The sequence below is a fragment of the Staurois parvus genome, unplaced genomic scaffold (genome assembly GCF_062004578.1).
Source record: "Staurois parvus isolate SC_StPar_1 unplaced genomic scaffold, SC_StPar_1.0 ptg000106l, whole genome shotgun sequence".
Classification (NCBI taxonomy): domain Eukaryota; kingdom Metazoa; phylum Chordata; class Amphibia; order Anura; family Ranidae; genus Staurois; species Staurois parvus.
In genome coordinates this window covers 9176396-9193424 of record NW_028317902.1, presented here as the reverse complement: position 1 = coordinate 9193424, position 17029 = coordinate 9176396, and the positions used below count along the sequence as shown (strand labels likewise).

Genomic DNA, 17029 nt, shown 5'->3' with positions numbered 1-17029 from the left:
GAATGCCCGTTGTAGGGTGGGGGCGTCGGCCCCAGATGGTCCCAGCGGGGCTCTCCAGGGGGGTAGAGCCCGCTCCGCCGACCGAGGCATTGGTGCCTTTCCCTGCGGGGTTTCAGGTAAGTCTTACCTGCTCCTGGATCCCGGCAGCATGGCCAGGAGGCTCGGCTGCGGAGGGTCTGGACGCTGCGATCGCGTCACTTCCGGGCGCCGGGTGTCGTCACTTCCGGCGCAGGAGCAGGGAACGGCCGCCGCCATCTTGGAAATGGGCGGCGGACCGTGGAAGGAACCCGTGCCACAACCGCTTCTCCACCGGCGGCCGTGAGAGGGGGGTCGGCGAGGGGGGATCGCAGGGGGGGGGGCGGAGCCCACCAGCCCCTGAAAAACCGCCGCACCGAGGCAGAGTCTGCGGCAGCATGGAGGCAGATCTGTCAGGAGCGGGGGAGGCCTGCAGTAAGGTAAGGGCCTTTGTTTGGCAACTCTCTTTTGTTTTTACCCCCCTCCTCCCCCCCCCCTCCCCCCCCCCTCCCGGGATGATTGGGTACCCCCCACGCACACACAGCCCCCCTCTCCCCCCCCCAGGCCCACGGCTGGAGCTTTTACAGTGGCACGGGGGGAGGCGTTGCTGTTACAAACGCATGAACGCGTGTATCTCCTTGTCCCCAGATGGGCCCACAGGAGGAGGATAGAGGGGAGAAAGAAGCTCCTTGTGAGCAGAAAAAGAAGTGTGCCACTTGTAGGAAGAAACTGGCGAGCTCCTGGAGGAAGCAGCTCTGCCAGGGGTGCATAGACAAGCTCATCAAGAAGGAGTCTGGATCTCTTTTTAAAGACTTCCTACAGAATATGACACAAGAGATGTCCAAGACATTTCAAAGCTTCAGGGAACAGAAGCCGGGACTGGCCCAGGATGAGCCCCAACCGGGCACTTCTGGCACCCAAGGGGGGAAAAAGAGGAAGCTGGTAGCGCCGGTAAGGGACTGGGAAGAGGCCGAACAGTCGGACACCTCAGACTCGGAGGAGGGTGAGATTGAGGCTCAGGGCCCAAAGGCAGACAGGTTCCTTTTTCAGGTGGAAGACACGGAGGACCTGTTAAAGGTGATCTATGAGACCCTGGATCTGGAGGAGGAACAGCAGGACCTCTCTCTCCACGACCAACTGTACGCAGGGCTACAGGCAAAAAGCAGCCGTACATTCCCAGTACACCCTGCCCTATGGTCCACGATCAGGAGAGAATGGGAAGAGCCAGAGAAGAAGGCTTTCCTTCCCAAGAACCTCAAGAGACGTTTCCCCTTTAAGGAGGAAGATGCCTCGGTTTGGGAGACTTGCCCAAAGCCAGACGCCCCTCTCTCGAGGATCTCGAAGGACACGGACCTGTCCTTTGAAGACGGTGGGTCCCTAAAAGACCCGATGGATCGGAAAGCGGATGCCTTCCTGAAGAGGGCATGGGAAGCGTCCGCAGTGAATTTTAAACCTGCAGTGGCAACGACCTGTGTGTCCAGAACCCTGGATGTGTGGTTGGGGCAGCTCCGTTCGCATCTGGAACAAGGCACCCCGGGGGAAGAGATTCTGAAGTCCCTTCCGGTGCTGGAGAAAGCGGTAGCCTTCATCGCGGACGCATCAGCAGAGACCATCAGACTCTCTGCTAGATCTACAGCGCTCATAAACACGGCAAGGAGGGCTATCTGGCTGAAATCTTGGCAGGGGGATCTGGCCTCCAAATCTAAACTCTGTGGCCCTCCGTTTGAAGGAAAACTCCTTTTCGGCCCGGAGCTGAATTCAGTCCTGGAAAGGTCGGCCGACAGGAAAAAGAGCTTCCCGGTCCCCAGCAGGCAGGTTGGACGGAAGGGGTTTCGCCCATCCAGGCGATACGCGTCGAGGGAAGCTAGGTTCCAAACCCAGCGCCCAGGCTGGGGCGCAAGAAGAGGCAGGAACGAGCCGAGAGGCAGGGGAGGTTTCCTTTTCAACCCCAGCCAGAATAGACCCAAAACCCAGCCGAAGTGACTGGAGAGGCCAGGTGGGAGCGAGGCTGGGGCGCTTCCACGCACAATGGCTAAGGATAACCCAGAACACCTACATTCTGGAGGCCATCCACAGGGGGTACAGAATAGAGTTCACAAGGGCCCCCCCTCAGAGATTCTTTGCAACACCCCTGCCAAAGGACAGGGCCATGGCGGATGTGCTGGTGGACCTCCTACAAGATATGCTCAGTCAGAACGTTATCTGCCAGTTGAGAGAAGAGGAAAGGGGAAGTGGATTCTTCTCCCATTTCTTTCTAAGGAAAAAACCGTCAGGTACTTACAGGATGATATTGAATCTGCGGAAGGTGAACGAGTTCGTGAGGCCCAGCAAATTCCGTATGGAATCCATATACACGGTGAAGGAACTCCTTTCACCTGGGGTGTTCATGGCCTCGATAGATCTGCAAGACGCATACCTGCATGTCCCGATAAGAGAAGATTCCAGGAGATTCCTGAGGTTTGCGCTGGAAGGAGAAAAGGGTCCGGTGCTATTTCAGTTCAACACACTCCCCTTCGGCCTGTCGTCGGCCCCGAGGATATTCACCAAGATTTTAGCGGAGCCTTTAAGAGTTTTGAGACTGGAAGGGATAAACATCATCCCCTATTTGGACGACCTGCTTTTATTTGCGGACACAGAGGGAGGCCTGAGATCGCACATCGAACGTACGATATCTTTTCTGGAAAGTTTGGGGTGGCTTATCAACAAGGAGAAGTCACAGCTAACCCCCTCCAAGAGGATTACGTACTTGGGGTACGTCCTGGACTCCGCACAGGCCCGATCGTACCTAACATCAGAAAAAGCCCTCAACCTGCGGCAGGACACAAGGGCCCTCCGGAGGATGTCGACCTGCACGGTCAGGACCGCGATGAGAATAATTGGGCGGATGACAGCGGCAATACCAGGGGTGCAATGGGCGCAACTTCACTCCAGGGTTCTGCAAAATCACACCCTTTCCCACTGGGACGGCAGCCGAGCAGGTCTGAGTTCCAGGATCCGCATCACGCACGAAGTGAAGGAATCGCTAAGGTGGTGGGGAAGCATCCTCACCTTGGAACGAGGAAGAAGTTGGAGGCTGGCCAGCCCACTGCGGATCACCACGGATGCAAGCATGACTGGTTGGGGCGCCCATATGGAAGACGGCCTGGCCCAGGGCACGTGGGGTGCAGTAGACTCCAGCAGGTCGTCAAATTACAGGGAGCTGTTGGCAGCTTTCAAGGCACTTACGACCTTTCAGGAAAAGATAAGGGGGAGAGGTGTCCAGATTCTCTCCGACAATACCACTGCAGTGGCGTATTTGAACAGGCAGGGAGGCACAAGGTCCCCAAGGCTGATGGAGTTGGCCGGATCCCTCCTGAGCTGGGCGGAGGAAAACCTGGAGTTCATCACGGCAGTACATCTGAAAGGGGACCTGAACCAGTTGGCGGATCAGCTGAGCCGAAGAGAGGTCATCCAGACAGAATGGTGCCTCAGCCAGTCAGCGTTCGATCAGATTTGCGCCAGGTGGGGCTCCCCCTCTATCGATCTATTTGCCAACGGCCAGAACACAAAGCGGGAAAGGTACTTCTGCCTGCAGAAGGACCCCAAAAGCGAGGGGATAGATGCGCTAGCCCAGCAGTGGGAAGGAGACCTCCTTTATGCCTTCCCTCCATTCAGACTACTGCCGAAGGTGATACAGAAGATCCAGTTGTCTCAAGCCAAAGTTATTCTGATCGCGCCATTCTGGCCCAAGAGATCTTGGTTCTCCCGGTTGAAGGAGCTCAGTTTAGCAGACCCTTGGATGATACCACCCACACGCAATTTACTCACCCAGGGGAGGGTGATGCATCCTCATCCAGAAAGGCTGTCCTTAGCGGCATGGCTTCTGAGCGGGACAGGCTAGCAGAAAAGGGGCTCTCGGCAAGAGTGGTCGCCACCCTCTTGGATGGCCGGAAGAGGTCGACGAACGCCTTGTACGACAAGGTCTGGAAGAAGTTTTCCGCCTGGAAGGTCAGAAACGAAGCACCGGGCACGCCCATTTTGCATACAGTTCTTGAATTCCTTCAAGCCGGGGAGGATAAGAATCTGGCCGCCAATACCCTCAAAGTACAGGTAGCGGCTCTGTCGAACTTTCTCGAGCTGAGGTTGGCGGCAGACCCATTAGTAATCAGATTCCTGAAGGCTATCTCCAGGCGCCGTGCCCCGTCCTTGCCAAAACTTCCAACATGGGACCTGGGCACAGTCCTGAAGAGCTTTCAGCGGGGGCCTTTCGAACCGCTGGATGAGTGTTCGCTCAGATCTTTGACTCTTAAAACCATCCTCCTCACGGCACTAGTTTTTGCCCGCAGGGTCAGCGAGTTGCATGCCCTTTCAGTGATCGAGCCGTACTGCACCATCTTATTGGATAGAATCATCCTCCGCACGGACGCGGCCTTCCTACCTAAGGTCGCGTCACACTTCCATAGATCTCAGGAAATAGTAATACCTTCCCTGGAGGCCGATCCGGGCAGCGCGGAGGACTATAGCAGGTTAGACGTTAGACGGTGTTTGATCACGTACATCGAACGCACAAAGACATGGAGACACTCGTCCCAGCTTTTCGTCCTATTCCAGGGGCCAAGGAAGGGGGACGGTGCCTCCAAGGGCACCATCGCCAGATGGATCAGGGAGGCAGTTTCGGAAGGTTACAAGTCGGCAGGCCTGTCACCACCGCCCGGCCTAAAAGCCCACTCCACGAGGGCCACTGCGGCCTCCTGGGCGGAAAAAGGGGGGGCCTCCCCCGGACAGATCTGCAGAGCCGCAACGTGGTCCAGTTTCGCCACCTTCACTAAGCATTACAGGCTGGATCTGATCGGCAGCAAGGACCAGGCATTTGGCAGGAAGGTCCTACAAGCAGGGTGCCCGCCCTAATGTACGTATTTCTATTCTACTCCTCTCAAGTGAGCTGTCCTAGAAGATGACTCGGGAAAACGCAGTTATTTACCTGTTAACTGTATTTCCAGGAATCTTCTAGGACAGCGTAACTCCCCCCCGATTACTGTTTGATCACACAATTATGTGCAGGTATGTTGCGAACCTATGGGGGATGTCTTTATTACCGGTTTTCTTCTTTGTTTTCTCCTAGGCCTTCGGTCATATTCTTATACTGGGGGCCAATGGGAGAGAGGACGCCTATAAAGGGAAAAAAAGGTGGAGCGGGTGTTTCCTGGGAGGAGCCCTATCTCTCAAGTGAGCTGTCCTAGAAGATTCCTGGAAATACAGTTAACAGGTAAATAACTGCGTTTTTTGTTGTTGCTGGGAAGAATGAAAATGCAGCAAAAATGCACTACAGCACTACGCATTTTAGCAGCGTCTCCATTGAACTCTATTGTAGCAAAAATGCTGCTTTTTGCTTTTAAAAAAGTCCCTGACCCTTTCCAAAAACACAGCAGCTCAAAAAAGCATAGATGTGAACATGTTCCATAGTTATGAAACCATGTTAAATGGACTGTAGCGCGTTTCTGCAAAAACCATTAAAAAACTCATTGGTGTGAACAGAGCCTAAAAGTTCCCATCCCATTGTTATGGCAACCTGTCAATCAAAGGATAACCTGGAAGACAAGTGCAGTCGGCTTAGGCTTCCTGAAGACTCCTGGGATAGATGACGTCAGTATCCCAGGAGTCCGTGGGAATCACCCAATGACATCATCGCCTAGGCAGCCGAGACAGGAAGTGCCACCCGGATATACCATAAAAGGTATTTAGAAACACACAAAAAAAAAATCCCTTCAGGAATGTAAACCCGGGGGCCATTGAGGACATGGGAACTTGCAAGAAAGGGTGGAACTCCGCTTTAAGATCACAGGTTTCCTTTTTGCAGTTGCCCTTGGAATAAAATTGCCAAAATTACTTTGTGTGCTCATCCAGCTGTGTATGTGCCACAGTCAGCATATGTAGGGCATGGTTTGCTTTGACATCCAGGATTTTGCTCATATAGTCAAATAATAAAACCAAACATTTTGAAAAAAATTGTTTTTCTCATAAAATTTTGCAAATAAATAATCTTTCTTCATAAATCTTGGCCAAAATGTATTCAGCTATCTTTTTAGTAAAAAAAAAATAACCCAAATTAGTTTATAACCAAAAATTATAATTTTTTACATTTTATTTTTGTATTATTATTTTTGTGTTTTTTTAACATACAGTCACCCTAGCAGTAGAGTGTCACCATAGTGACACTGTACTACTTGTGGGGGGTGATGATTTTTTTTTTTTTTTACACTGATTGCTCTTACACCCATAAAGGCTGTAAAAGCAATCATTTATCCTTCTCTCTGGCTGCATTCTTGCAGCCTTTGAGAAATACTGTGAGAGCTGTGATTTGTCACAGCTTGACACATGGTACAAGGCTGTTGTGAATAGCCTTGGTACCATGTGATGTCTGTGATCATTCAAAGATTTCACTAGTAAGCAATGATGTCAGGAATTGACATCTTGCTTACTACTATTCATGTGATCATTGATTGGCCAATCAGTGATCACATGATCAGGACCTCACACAGAGGTCCCGTACAGCGATCTCCGGACACAGCGGGCATTGGATCGCGGTGCCGTGCGCTCCCAGGGAGTGCGCACAGATAGGGAATGCAGGAGGATGTTTTATAAATGGCCACCGGCTCCTGCACTGCTCCCGTCTGGCTGTTTATGTACATTGGCTGGATAGGAAGTGGTTAAGGTGCACTGTGTATGCTGTTTTATACTGTTGGTTTTTGTAGTGCTTGAAAAGTGTACTAGAGCTTACCTAGGTATTGGTTCTCAGTTTTTTTACTTTTTTAATTCGCTAGAGCACCATTGCCATGTATTTTGGTATACTTACTGTTCTATCTTTTGCAACACCTCCCCTACACAATGTATGAATGCTGCTGATTTGTAAGTCGCTAACACTCCACTTCTACACTTGTTTAAAGTTACCTGCTGTTTTCTTTAAAACCTTTTAATAAAAATTATAGAAAGAGAAAAGGGTGCCAAAAGTAAAGTTTCTCATTTTCTGCAACAACCCATTGGCATCCTTAACTTGGATAGCAAAAATGATAGTTGGCAGTTTAGTGATGGCTATGAAAAACATAAATATTTATCTTTACTATAGGGCACACTTTTTAGGCTTCCACAAAAAAATGGAGGTTTACTGAAGGACATACTGCAAAAAAACCCATGTAGGATCTGTGTGCCCTAATTTGCATATTGGTCACCAGAAGATAAAAAGAAAGTAAGGTTAATAATATAACTTGGATTACAAAATCTTCAGTTTTACTCAAATTAGTTGATGCAAAAATGAATACAAGTTGGCGATGTATTGCAACATCTACCTTTTTCCATTCTTCAAGAACGACCTCTTTTAGAGCCTGGCGTAGTGAATGGAGAGTGATTCTCAACTTTTCTCTCAAAATTCCCCATAGGTGTTCAGTTGTTTCAGATCAGACTTCCACTCTTCTGAATCACTTTCACCCTGTTCTTCAGAAAAGCAACAGTGGACTTAGATATGTGTTTTGGATCATGTTGGAAACGTGCACGACAACCAAGTGTACGGAGTGATAGTAGCATCTTCTCTTTCAGTATAGAGCAGCACATCTGTGAATTAATTATATCATCAATGAAATGCAGCTCCCTAAAACCAGCAGCACTCATGTAGCTCCAAAGAAGGGTGCTGCCACCACTATTTCACTGTAGGACCATGCATTTTACTTTGTACTCCTCACCTTTGCGATACACTTTTGAAGACATCGTTGTCAAAAACATTTATCTTAGTCTCATAACTCCAGAGTACAGAGTCCTAGTAGTCTTTTTCTTTTTCAGCATGGGCCCTAGCAAATTCTAGGCAGGCTTTTTTGTGCATGGCCTTTAGAAGAGGTTTCCTTTTGTGGATGACACCCATGCGTGCTATTTCTCTGCAGTGTACGCCGCATTGTGTCACGGGAAACAACCACCTCAGTTTGGCTTTCTATTTCTTTAGCTAACTGCAGTGAACATGCATGGTGATTTTCTTCAACCTTTCTCATCAGAAGACGCTCCTGTCTAGGTGTTAACATCCGTGGATGGGCTGGATGTCTCTGTGAGATGGTTGCAGTTCCATCTTTGTTAAATTTTTGCTACAGTATCCTGATTGATAAGTAAAGCTTTGCTAACCTTTTTTGTAGCCTTCACCTTTGCTGTGTAAAGAAATCATTTTCTTTCTCAGGCCTTGTGACATTTCTCTTTCATGTGGTGCCATTGCTGACAGCATGAAATGGGTAGGGGTTTTCTTTACACAACGCCCTTTTTATAATCAACTGTCTGCTGGACTCCTGTTTAATGAATGATGAGACTCACCTGTCGTTGAATTCTTGTAATTTACCAAATTTACCACCCTAACTCCTCCCACAATTTTTACACTGCATAGACCGTAGTATACCGAAACGTGCGGATTGTTCCCGATTGGTGTGCTATTACTTTGTGGAACGTTTCGCCGAATGGTTCACAAAATATCGGTGTTTTTGTGGTGAAATTGGTCCCATAGAAATGAATGTAGACTACTGGTGTAGGCATTTCCCCAGAAATTGTAGCTTTTCTAGTTAGGATTTTGTTGTCTAAAATTCAGCTTTGCACCTAAGACTTTCATTTGGGGTATATTCATTTTTGCAACATGGTCTTGAATGAATTGGGAAAAAAACTTTTTTGCGTGTGCAAATTAACAAATTTTGTTTGCAATCAATGGCCCGCATTTGTGGGAGTATTTTGTAGTATAGTGTCCCACAGAAAATGTTGATTCTGAAAGGAAAGGTTTTCTAATAAATCTTTTGGGGTGTACTCATTTATGCTGAGCACTGTATATATACATTTATATATGTTTTTTGTTTTTTATATCTTTTTTTCGCCTATCTTTTTTATGGTTCGAGCAACTGTTTAACTGCTTCCGTACTGGGCACTTTTACCCCCATCCTGCCCAGGCCATTTTTCAGGCTTCAGCGCTCTCACACTTTGAATGACAATTGTACGGTCATACAACACTGTACCCAAACTAAAATGTTATCATTTTCTTCACACAACTAGAGCTTTCTTTTGGTGGTATTTAATCACTGCTGGGGTTTTTATTTTTTGCTAAATTTTGAAAAAAAAAAAACACGCTTTTCTTTGTTTCTGTTATAAAAGTTTGCAAATAAATAATTGTTCTTCATAAATTTAGGCCAAGATGTATTCTGCTACATGTCTTTGATGAAAGTAACCCAAATCAGTATTTATTATTTAGTCTGTAGGAAAGTTATAAAGTCCACAAACTATGGGATATATCTGAAAATTGATCAATCCTGAAGTACTGACAGCCAATCTAATTTCTTGATGTCCAAGAATGTCAGAACAGTACAGATATCCCCCAAATGACCACTTTTTGCAAAGTAGACAGTCCGTTGTATTTCATAAGAGGCATGGCAAGTTTTTTGAAGTTGTAATTTTTTGGTAATTTTTGGAAAATGAAAAAATTATTTTTCACTTTTTTTTTCAGACTGTTACCAGTGCAGTATAGCGTCATCATATAACTGGCATGGTGGTGATCAGGGACACTGACTGGAGACAGTACAGAAAAAAAAAATATTTTTTTAAATTTATTTTTTATTATTTTAATTTTTTATTACATTTTTTTCTCTTTTCATATTTCACTATGACCAAAGTAGTACAATGTTACCATAGTAACATTGTACTACTTTGGGGAAGTGATCAGTATTTTTTTTTTTTTTTTACACAATTTGCTTATAGAAAAGAATTACTTTGCTATAAGCAAGCATTTACCTGAATGACATCGATTCATTCAGGGTTTTTGTTTTTTGTGCTTAGCTGTGATTTGGCCATGGCTAATCACATGACACAGCTGGGCTGTGATTGGCCCAGCTTGTGCATGTGATCGCTGTGACCATTCACAGCTAGGCACACTTGTATACAATGGATGGCATGAAAGGAAGCTTGGTCACAGCAGGTCACATGGTACTGGAAACGCGGCTGGTACACAGATCTGTCATCGGCCGTGTCCGAGGTACATGGCCGGTGACAGATCGCACCGCAGAGCGGCCCTGCGGGCTGGCGCCCTCTGCATGCCTGAAAGGACACCATATGGCGTCCACTCGGGGGGACGAGGTGTTTTGCCGGGCGCCTTTGTGCTATTGGCCGGGCGGGAACCGGATAATGGCTACATTCATCTTTTTTATTTATTGTGTACACAGGTTGTCCAGATCCTGGGAGACAAGTTCCCATGTAAATTAGTGGCAAAAAAGATTGATTGTAAGTACCTTTTTCTAATATATAGAATTATTGGTGGGATGTCTGTATGTCATATTAATCATTTATTTTGCGGTTTGTCTAGTACCCGAGTATCAAGGAGAACCAGATGAAATCTCAATTCATAAGTGCAAAGAAGCTGCAAAAGAAGTAAGCAGAGGACAAATAATTTTATAACCTACTGGATGACATCTTAATTTTTATTCAGAATCAAAAGAAAATAATGCTTTCTTTGTTAAATCTTGTATAATTTGATTTTGCATTGCAGCTGGACCTGAGAATTTTCATAACCTTGGACATGGAAACATTGTATAACATTAACAGCATATGTAGTAGACTGCTTTAGCTAAGTTCACACTATTGCGACTTTACAAGCAGCGTTTTGCATGGGCATGACTGCCCATTCATTTGAGGATGCCGTGCCTCCTGAAATTCAGGGATAAAAGTCTCTGCATCATATTGGAGATCGCAGCCCACATGGAAACTGCAACAAGTGCAGTGCAGTACAGTTCAAGGTCATATCATGGAATTGTGTGCAAGATCAAAAGTGGGTCCTAGGTATAGAGTGGCATAAAAATGTGGCACGCCGTGCTGAAAAGTGTGCGTGGTTTAACCTCCCTAGCGGTCTGATTATTTCAGATTTTTGGTGCTGAAAGCGGTACCATTATTTTGCATGGAACTATGTCGTTTTTTTATTGTAGGCTGTAATTTTTAGGAAAAACTCACTGAAATCTGTCCGTACCAAGTCTAGTAAACATCCCGGGTATGATAAAATTTGAAACACTAAATCATAAATTATAATTCAATAAATAATCATAAAAAATAATAATATAATACATTTAATTCAATAATATAATCAAACCAAAAACACTGAAATTTGAAATATAGCGCCAAGTTTGCACATCACTGAGCAAAGTTGCAAAATCGTTTTCAGTGTCTGATGACGAATTTCCCCACGAATCATCACTCAATTCTGCAAGTGGTTCTGATTTACTATCGCTGTTCTCTAGCTGATCTAAACCCGCTTTTGACCTAAAGGGACACTTTTTGGACGCCATGGACATCTCTCAGTTTCCAGGCAGAAAGAACAGACAAAATGCAGGCAGGGCACAGGACAAAGCACTAGGGACAAAATGTATGTGAAACGGGTTGAAACAGCAATGTTTTGCTATGTAAAATTTGTTTGGAAAAAAATGAAGTTTTTTAAAATTTTCAAATTTCCCGCCGCCCGTACATCCCGACGTCACAGGGACCGGAACACAGAAGCCGGATGCCGGCATCGGCCGGAGGAGATGGCCGGGGACACTGCAGGGGACACATCGCAGGAGCGAAGGACAAGGTAAGCTCTGCAGGGACTCCCTATGCAGCGCCGCATGGTAAGCCCGAGTGTAGCTCGGGGTTACCGCTTTTGGCACTGACATTTTACCCCGAGCTACACTCGGGAATACCGCTAGGGAGGTTAAATTGCACTAAATGTTGGGCATAGCTTCAAGAGGTTGTGGGGAAATAGAGTCTGAGATGACTTACAGAGTGAAGAATGTGGTAATGTTGTAGCAGGGAGCAGAGGCAGAAGCACAACAACCTGGGTGCCTTCCACTTCTCTTACAAAAGGTAGCAGTTCCTTAATCCAGGCTGTGAAGCAGTGAGTCACATAGACTCAGCAATAGGTTTGTTCCTCCTGACGTCCAGAGACTCCAGCAGCTTCCTCCAGTCCTCATGATTTGGCATCTCTCTTGCCTCTCTCCTCTCCTCTCTCTCTCTCCTTCTGTTTTTCTTACCAAAGCTAGCTGTTGCTTAATCCAGGGGAAGCAGGCTGTACCATTGTCACACGGTCACAGACTCACTCAGCTGCAGGAGCTTCATTCTGCCACCCGACTGTATACTCCAGCACTGCATGCTTCTTAGGCATATCTCTCCGCCAGGCACTAGTTGCAGTGGCTGTTGGCGGCAGCACTCGGACCTATGGACTAGACATCGGCAAATGTGGCTGCTGCCGCCGTCGTTCTTGCTGCCAAAAGAAAGTCCCAAACCTGCTGGTCTGTAGGACCCTGAATAATGTGCACGATGTCTTTATTTTTCTTACTCCATGTGTGCAGAGTGTGACAGGGCAGAGTGGGCCCTTCTGCCTTTTGGGGCCCGTGTGCAGCAGACACCCTGCACACATGGATGTTATGCAGTTCCCAGTGCAGGAAGCGCCTGCTGAAGTTTCCATTATGTCCAGCATGCCGTTAGGATCAATGGGACCCGCATGCATCTCTTGAGGTTTTTGTGGTTGCAGCTGCGGGAACAGGTTTGATCTTGTGGCAATCACCTGAACAGATGTGACCCTAATGCCCCAATGACACCTGTGTGGTTTGATGCGTTTTGCTTGAGAGGAGGCTGCCATTTTTTTTCTGTGGGGCTTGTGCGTTTCTGTGTGCTGCTGTGCACTGTGAAAAATAGTACAGGTGCATTTTTGGCCTCATTGATTTCAGTGAGAGCACACGAAAAAGACCTGTTGCTTTTCTGTGCATTTTAGCACATGACCACAAACCCCACCTCCCAGAAATGTCTAATCATATTTAACTTTCATTGGCAAAAACAATGTAAAAAGCATTAAAATGTGCATCAACTTGTGCTATAATGCACATCAAAAAGATGCTAAAAAATCACAGGACAATGCAGATATAAAGGTGTGAACCTAACCAAAAGGATTGTAAATATCCACAGGAGTCTTACTGAGATAATGTTGTAGTGACTTTTGAACTTGAAGACAATGAAGCCGGTCTACCAAAGGCATTTTTTGATTCTTCATGGTGCAGGGGCATTATTTATTCCCACTGGCATATGGTTATTTTTAACTCTTGTTTACACGTGGTTCAAAATGTGGCTTTGGACACACTTTTTTAAAACACTCTGAATACCAATCAAAGCCCCTGTCACTAATTTAAATGGTAAGCTTTACAGTCCTGTGTACACGTTTCTTTGCTTCAAACATTATACCACATGTCGCTTTCATGTGTTTCAAAACGTCTCCAAAGCCTCCACAGAAATCTATGATAAAGCTCTATCTATGATTAAAGCAAATGCAGCTTTTGAGAGGTTTTTATTCAGCTTTAGCTTCACTTTGTTTGGAGGTATTACAGGTATGAGAGATCCCAGGAAGCACCGGGAAACCAAAAATGAACCTTTCCATCCAGATTTAAAGCTAATAGAGCCACTGATTGATTTAAATATGTGTACTACTAAGGAAAATATTATGTTGGAAAAAAAATTATATATATATATACAGTCAGGTCCATAAATATTGGGACATCGACACAATTCTAACATTTGTTGTTCTATACACCACCACAGTGGATTTGAAATGAAACGAACAAGATGTGCTTTAACTGCAGACTGTCCGCTTTAATTTGAGGGTATTTACATCCAAATCAGGTGAACGGTGTAGGAATTACAACAGTTTGCATATGTGCCTCCCACTTGTTAAGGGACCAAAAATAATGGGACTATTGGCTTCTCAGCTGTTCCATGGCCAGGTGTGTGTTATTCCCTCATTATCTCAATTACAATGAGCAGATAAAAGGTTCAGAGTTCATTTCAAGTGTGCTATTTGCATTTGGAATCTGTTGCTGTCAACTCTCAAGATGAGATTCAAAGAGCTGTCACTATCAGTGAAGCAAGCCATCAGTAGGCTGAAAAAACAAAACAAACCCATCAGAGAGATAGCAAAAACATTAGGCGTGGCCAAGACAACTGTTTGGAACATTCTTAAAAAGAAGGAACGCATCGGTGAGCTCAGCAACACCAAAAGACCCGGAAGACCAACAAGAACAACTGTGGTGGATGACCAAAGAATTGTTTCCCTGGTGAAGAAAACACCCTTCACAACAGTTGGCCAGATCAAGAACACTCTCCGGGAGGTAGGTGTATGTGTGTCAAAGTCAACAATCAAGAGAAGACTTCACCAGAGTGAATACAGAGGGTTCACCACAAGATGTAAACCATTGGTGAGCCTCAAAAACAGGAAGGCCAGATTAGAGTTTGCCAAACAACATCTAAAAAAGCCTTCACAGTTCTGGAACAACATCCTATGGACAGATGAGACCAAGATCAACTTGTAGCAGAGTGATGGGAAGAGAAGAGTATGGAGAAGGAAAGGAACTGCTCATGATCCTAAGCATACCACCCCATCAGTGAAGCATGGTGGTGGTAGTGTCATGGCATGGGCATGTATGGCTGCCAATGGAACTGGTTCTCTTGTATTTATTGATGATGGGACTGCTGACAAAAGCAGCAGGATGAATTCTGAAGTGTTTCGGGCAATATTATCTGCTTATATTCAGCCAAATGCTTCACAACTCATTGGATGCCACTTCACAGTGCAGATGGACAATGACCCAAAGCATACTGCAAAAGTAACCAAAGAGTTTTTGAAGGGAAAGAAGTAGAATGTTATGCAATGGCCAAGTCAATCACCTGACCTGAATCCGATTGAGCATGCATTTCACTTGCTGAAGACAAAACTGAAGGGAAAATGCCCCAAGAACAAGCAGGAACTGAAGACAGTTGCAGTAGGCGCCTGGCAGAGCATCACCAGGGATGAAACCCAGCGTCTGGTGATGTCTATGCGTTCCAGACTTCAGGCTGTAATTGACTGCAAAGGATTTGCAACCAAGTATTAAAAAGTGAAAGTTTGATTTATGATTATTATTCTGTCCCATTACTTTTGGTCCTTTAACAAGTGGGAGGCACATATGCAAACTGTTGTAATTCCTACACCGTTCACCTGATTTGGATGTAAATACCCTCAAATTAAAGCTGACAGTGTGCAGTTAAAGTACATCTTGTTCACTTCATTTCAAATCCATTGTGGTGGTGTATAGAGCCAAAAATGTTAGAATTGTGTTGATGTCCCAATATTTATGGACCTGACTGTGTGTGTGTGTGTGTGTGTGTGTGTATGTATGTATGTGTATATATATATATATATATATATATATATATATATATATATATATATATATATACTGTGTGTGTATATGTGTGTGTGTATATATATATATATATATATATATATATATATATATATATATATATATATATATATATATATATATATTCTCTGTCTGTGTATTCTGTCTCCCTTTTCACTGGATAACAGATTATGCTTTTAGAAGTGCTGTAGCATTTATTTCTAGCTCCTACACTACTTAGATAAAAGTTTGTGGACACCTGACCATAATACCTAGATGAGCGTTTAAGACATCCCTTTTCCAAATCATATGGATGTTGCCACTAACTACTCCCCACCCCTGCTTTGTGGCTATAACAGCCTCCATTCTTCTGGAAAGGTTTTACATGAGATTTTAGAATGTTCATGATATTGTGTGACAACAGCTGGCTCTCAGGTGTCATCAGCAGTCCCTTTCGGTTCATGTGTACATATTCGGGGAGTGTCTGGTGCAGACGTAACATCTGATGTGCAACGAGGAGCAGCAGGAAGGTAAGCAGGGTCCAGACCAGAGCAGACGGCACACAGCAGAAGGTGAGCAGGAACCAGAGAGGGAGGACTGAACGGCAGAGGATCAGCTGAGTTGGGGGACCAGAGCAGGAGAAACTAGTAATGTCATGCATGCAGTGCAGCGTGAGAGCATTCTAGTGGGAGGGGAGTGGTACCAGAGAGAGTAGGAGGAACAGCAAACTAGAAAATCAGCAGAGCTGAGGGTTACTACCGAGTGGGGGATTAGAAGAGATAGACGTTACACTGAGTGGGCCATCAGCAGAGCTGGTAATACTACTGAGCTTGCTATCTGCTGAACTAGGGTACTAATAAGCTGGGGATCTGCTGAACGAAGGTACTAATGAGTTGGGGATCTGCTGACTGGGTTACTACAGAGCTGGGGTTCTACTGGGCCCCTTTAAAACAAATAGTCAACACACACAGTGCATTTGCCAAGCTTCATTAAAGCTTCAAAAAAGCATAACTGAAGCATCAAAAACACATTAAAAAAACACATTGAAGCGGTAGGTGCTTGACTGTGTGTTGAAGTCAAAGCAAGTGTAAACGAGCCCTCACTAATGCAAGGACATTAGAGTAAAAAAAAACAATGGTCCGGGGTTGGTAGTCATTGGAAGTAAAGAATGCCCCCTGTACTATTTATCAGTGTGAATATAAAAATAATATGCCCCTGTGCCATTCATCAGTGGAAACCATGCCCCTGCATCAGACGTCAATAGGAATAAAAAAAATGCCTCTGTGTCTGTCGTCAGTGGGAATAAAAAAAAAATGCCCTTGTGCCAGTGGTAATAAAAAGTTCCCCTATGTCCGTCAATGGGAGCAGAAAATTTCCCTGTATTGGTCAGTGGGAATAAAAAATGCCCGTGTTAGCCAGTGAGAATATAAAATGGCCCTGTGCCAGTCAGTGGGAATATAAAATGGCCCTGTGCCAGTTAGTGGGAATATAAAATGGCCCTGTGCCAGTTAGTGGGAATTGAAAATGTCCCTGTGACAGTCAATGGGAATAAAAAATGGCCTTGTGACAGTCAGTGGAAATTTTAAAATGGCATAGTGACAGTCAGTGGGGAAAAAATATGGCCCTGTGATAGTCGGTGGGAATGAAAAAATGGCCCCGTGACAGTCAGTGGGAATGAAAAAATGGCCCCGTGACAGTCGGTGGGAATGAAAAAGTGGCCCCGTGACAGTCGGTGGGAATGAAAAAAAGGCCCCGTGACAGTCGGTGGGAATGAAAAAATGGCCCCGTGACAGTCGGTGGGA

At 45.5% G+C, this 17029-nt stretch overlaps 1 protein-coding gene across 2 annotated transcripts in view; it reads left to right on the top strand.

The window, feature by feature from the left end:
* ITPA (inosine triphosphatase) overlaps positions 1-17029 on the top strand; it is a 52412-nt gene that overhangs the window by 15745 nt on the left and 19638 nt on the right. For both annotated transcript variants that reach the window (XR_016311911.1, XM_089671561.1), the window contains exons 2-3: positions 10218-10275; positions 10358-10422. Coding sequence is in view for 1 of the 2 variants with exons in the window: in XM_089671561.1 (XP_089527687.1) it covers positions 10218-10275; positions 10358-10422 (123 nt within the window). In the remaining variant the exon portion in view is untranslated. The remainder of the gene's footprint in view (positions 1-10217; positions 10276-10357; positions 10423-17029) is intronic.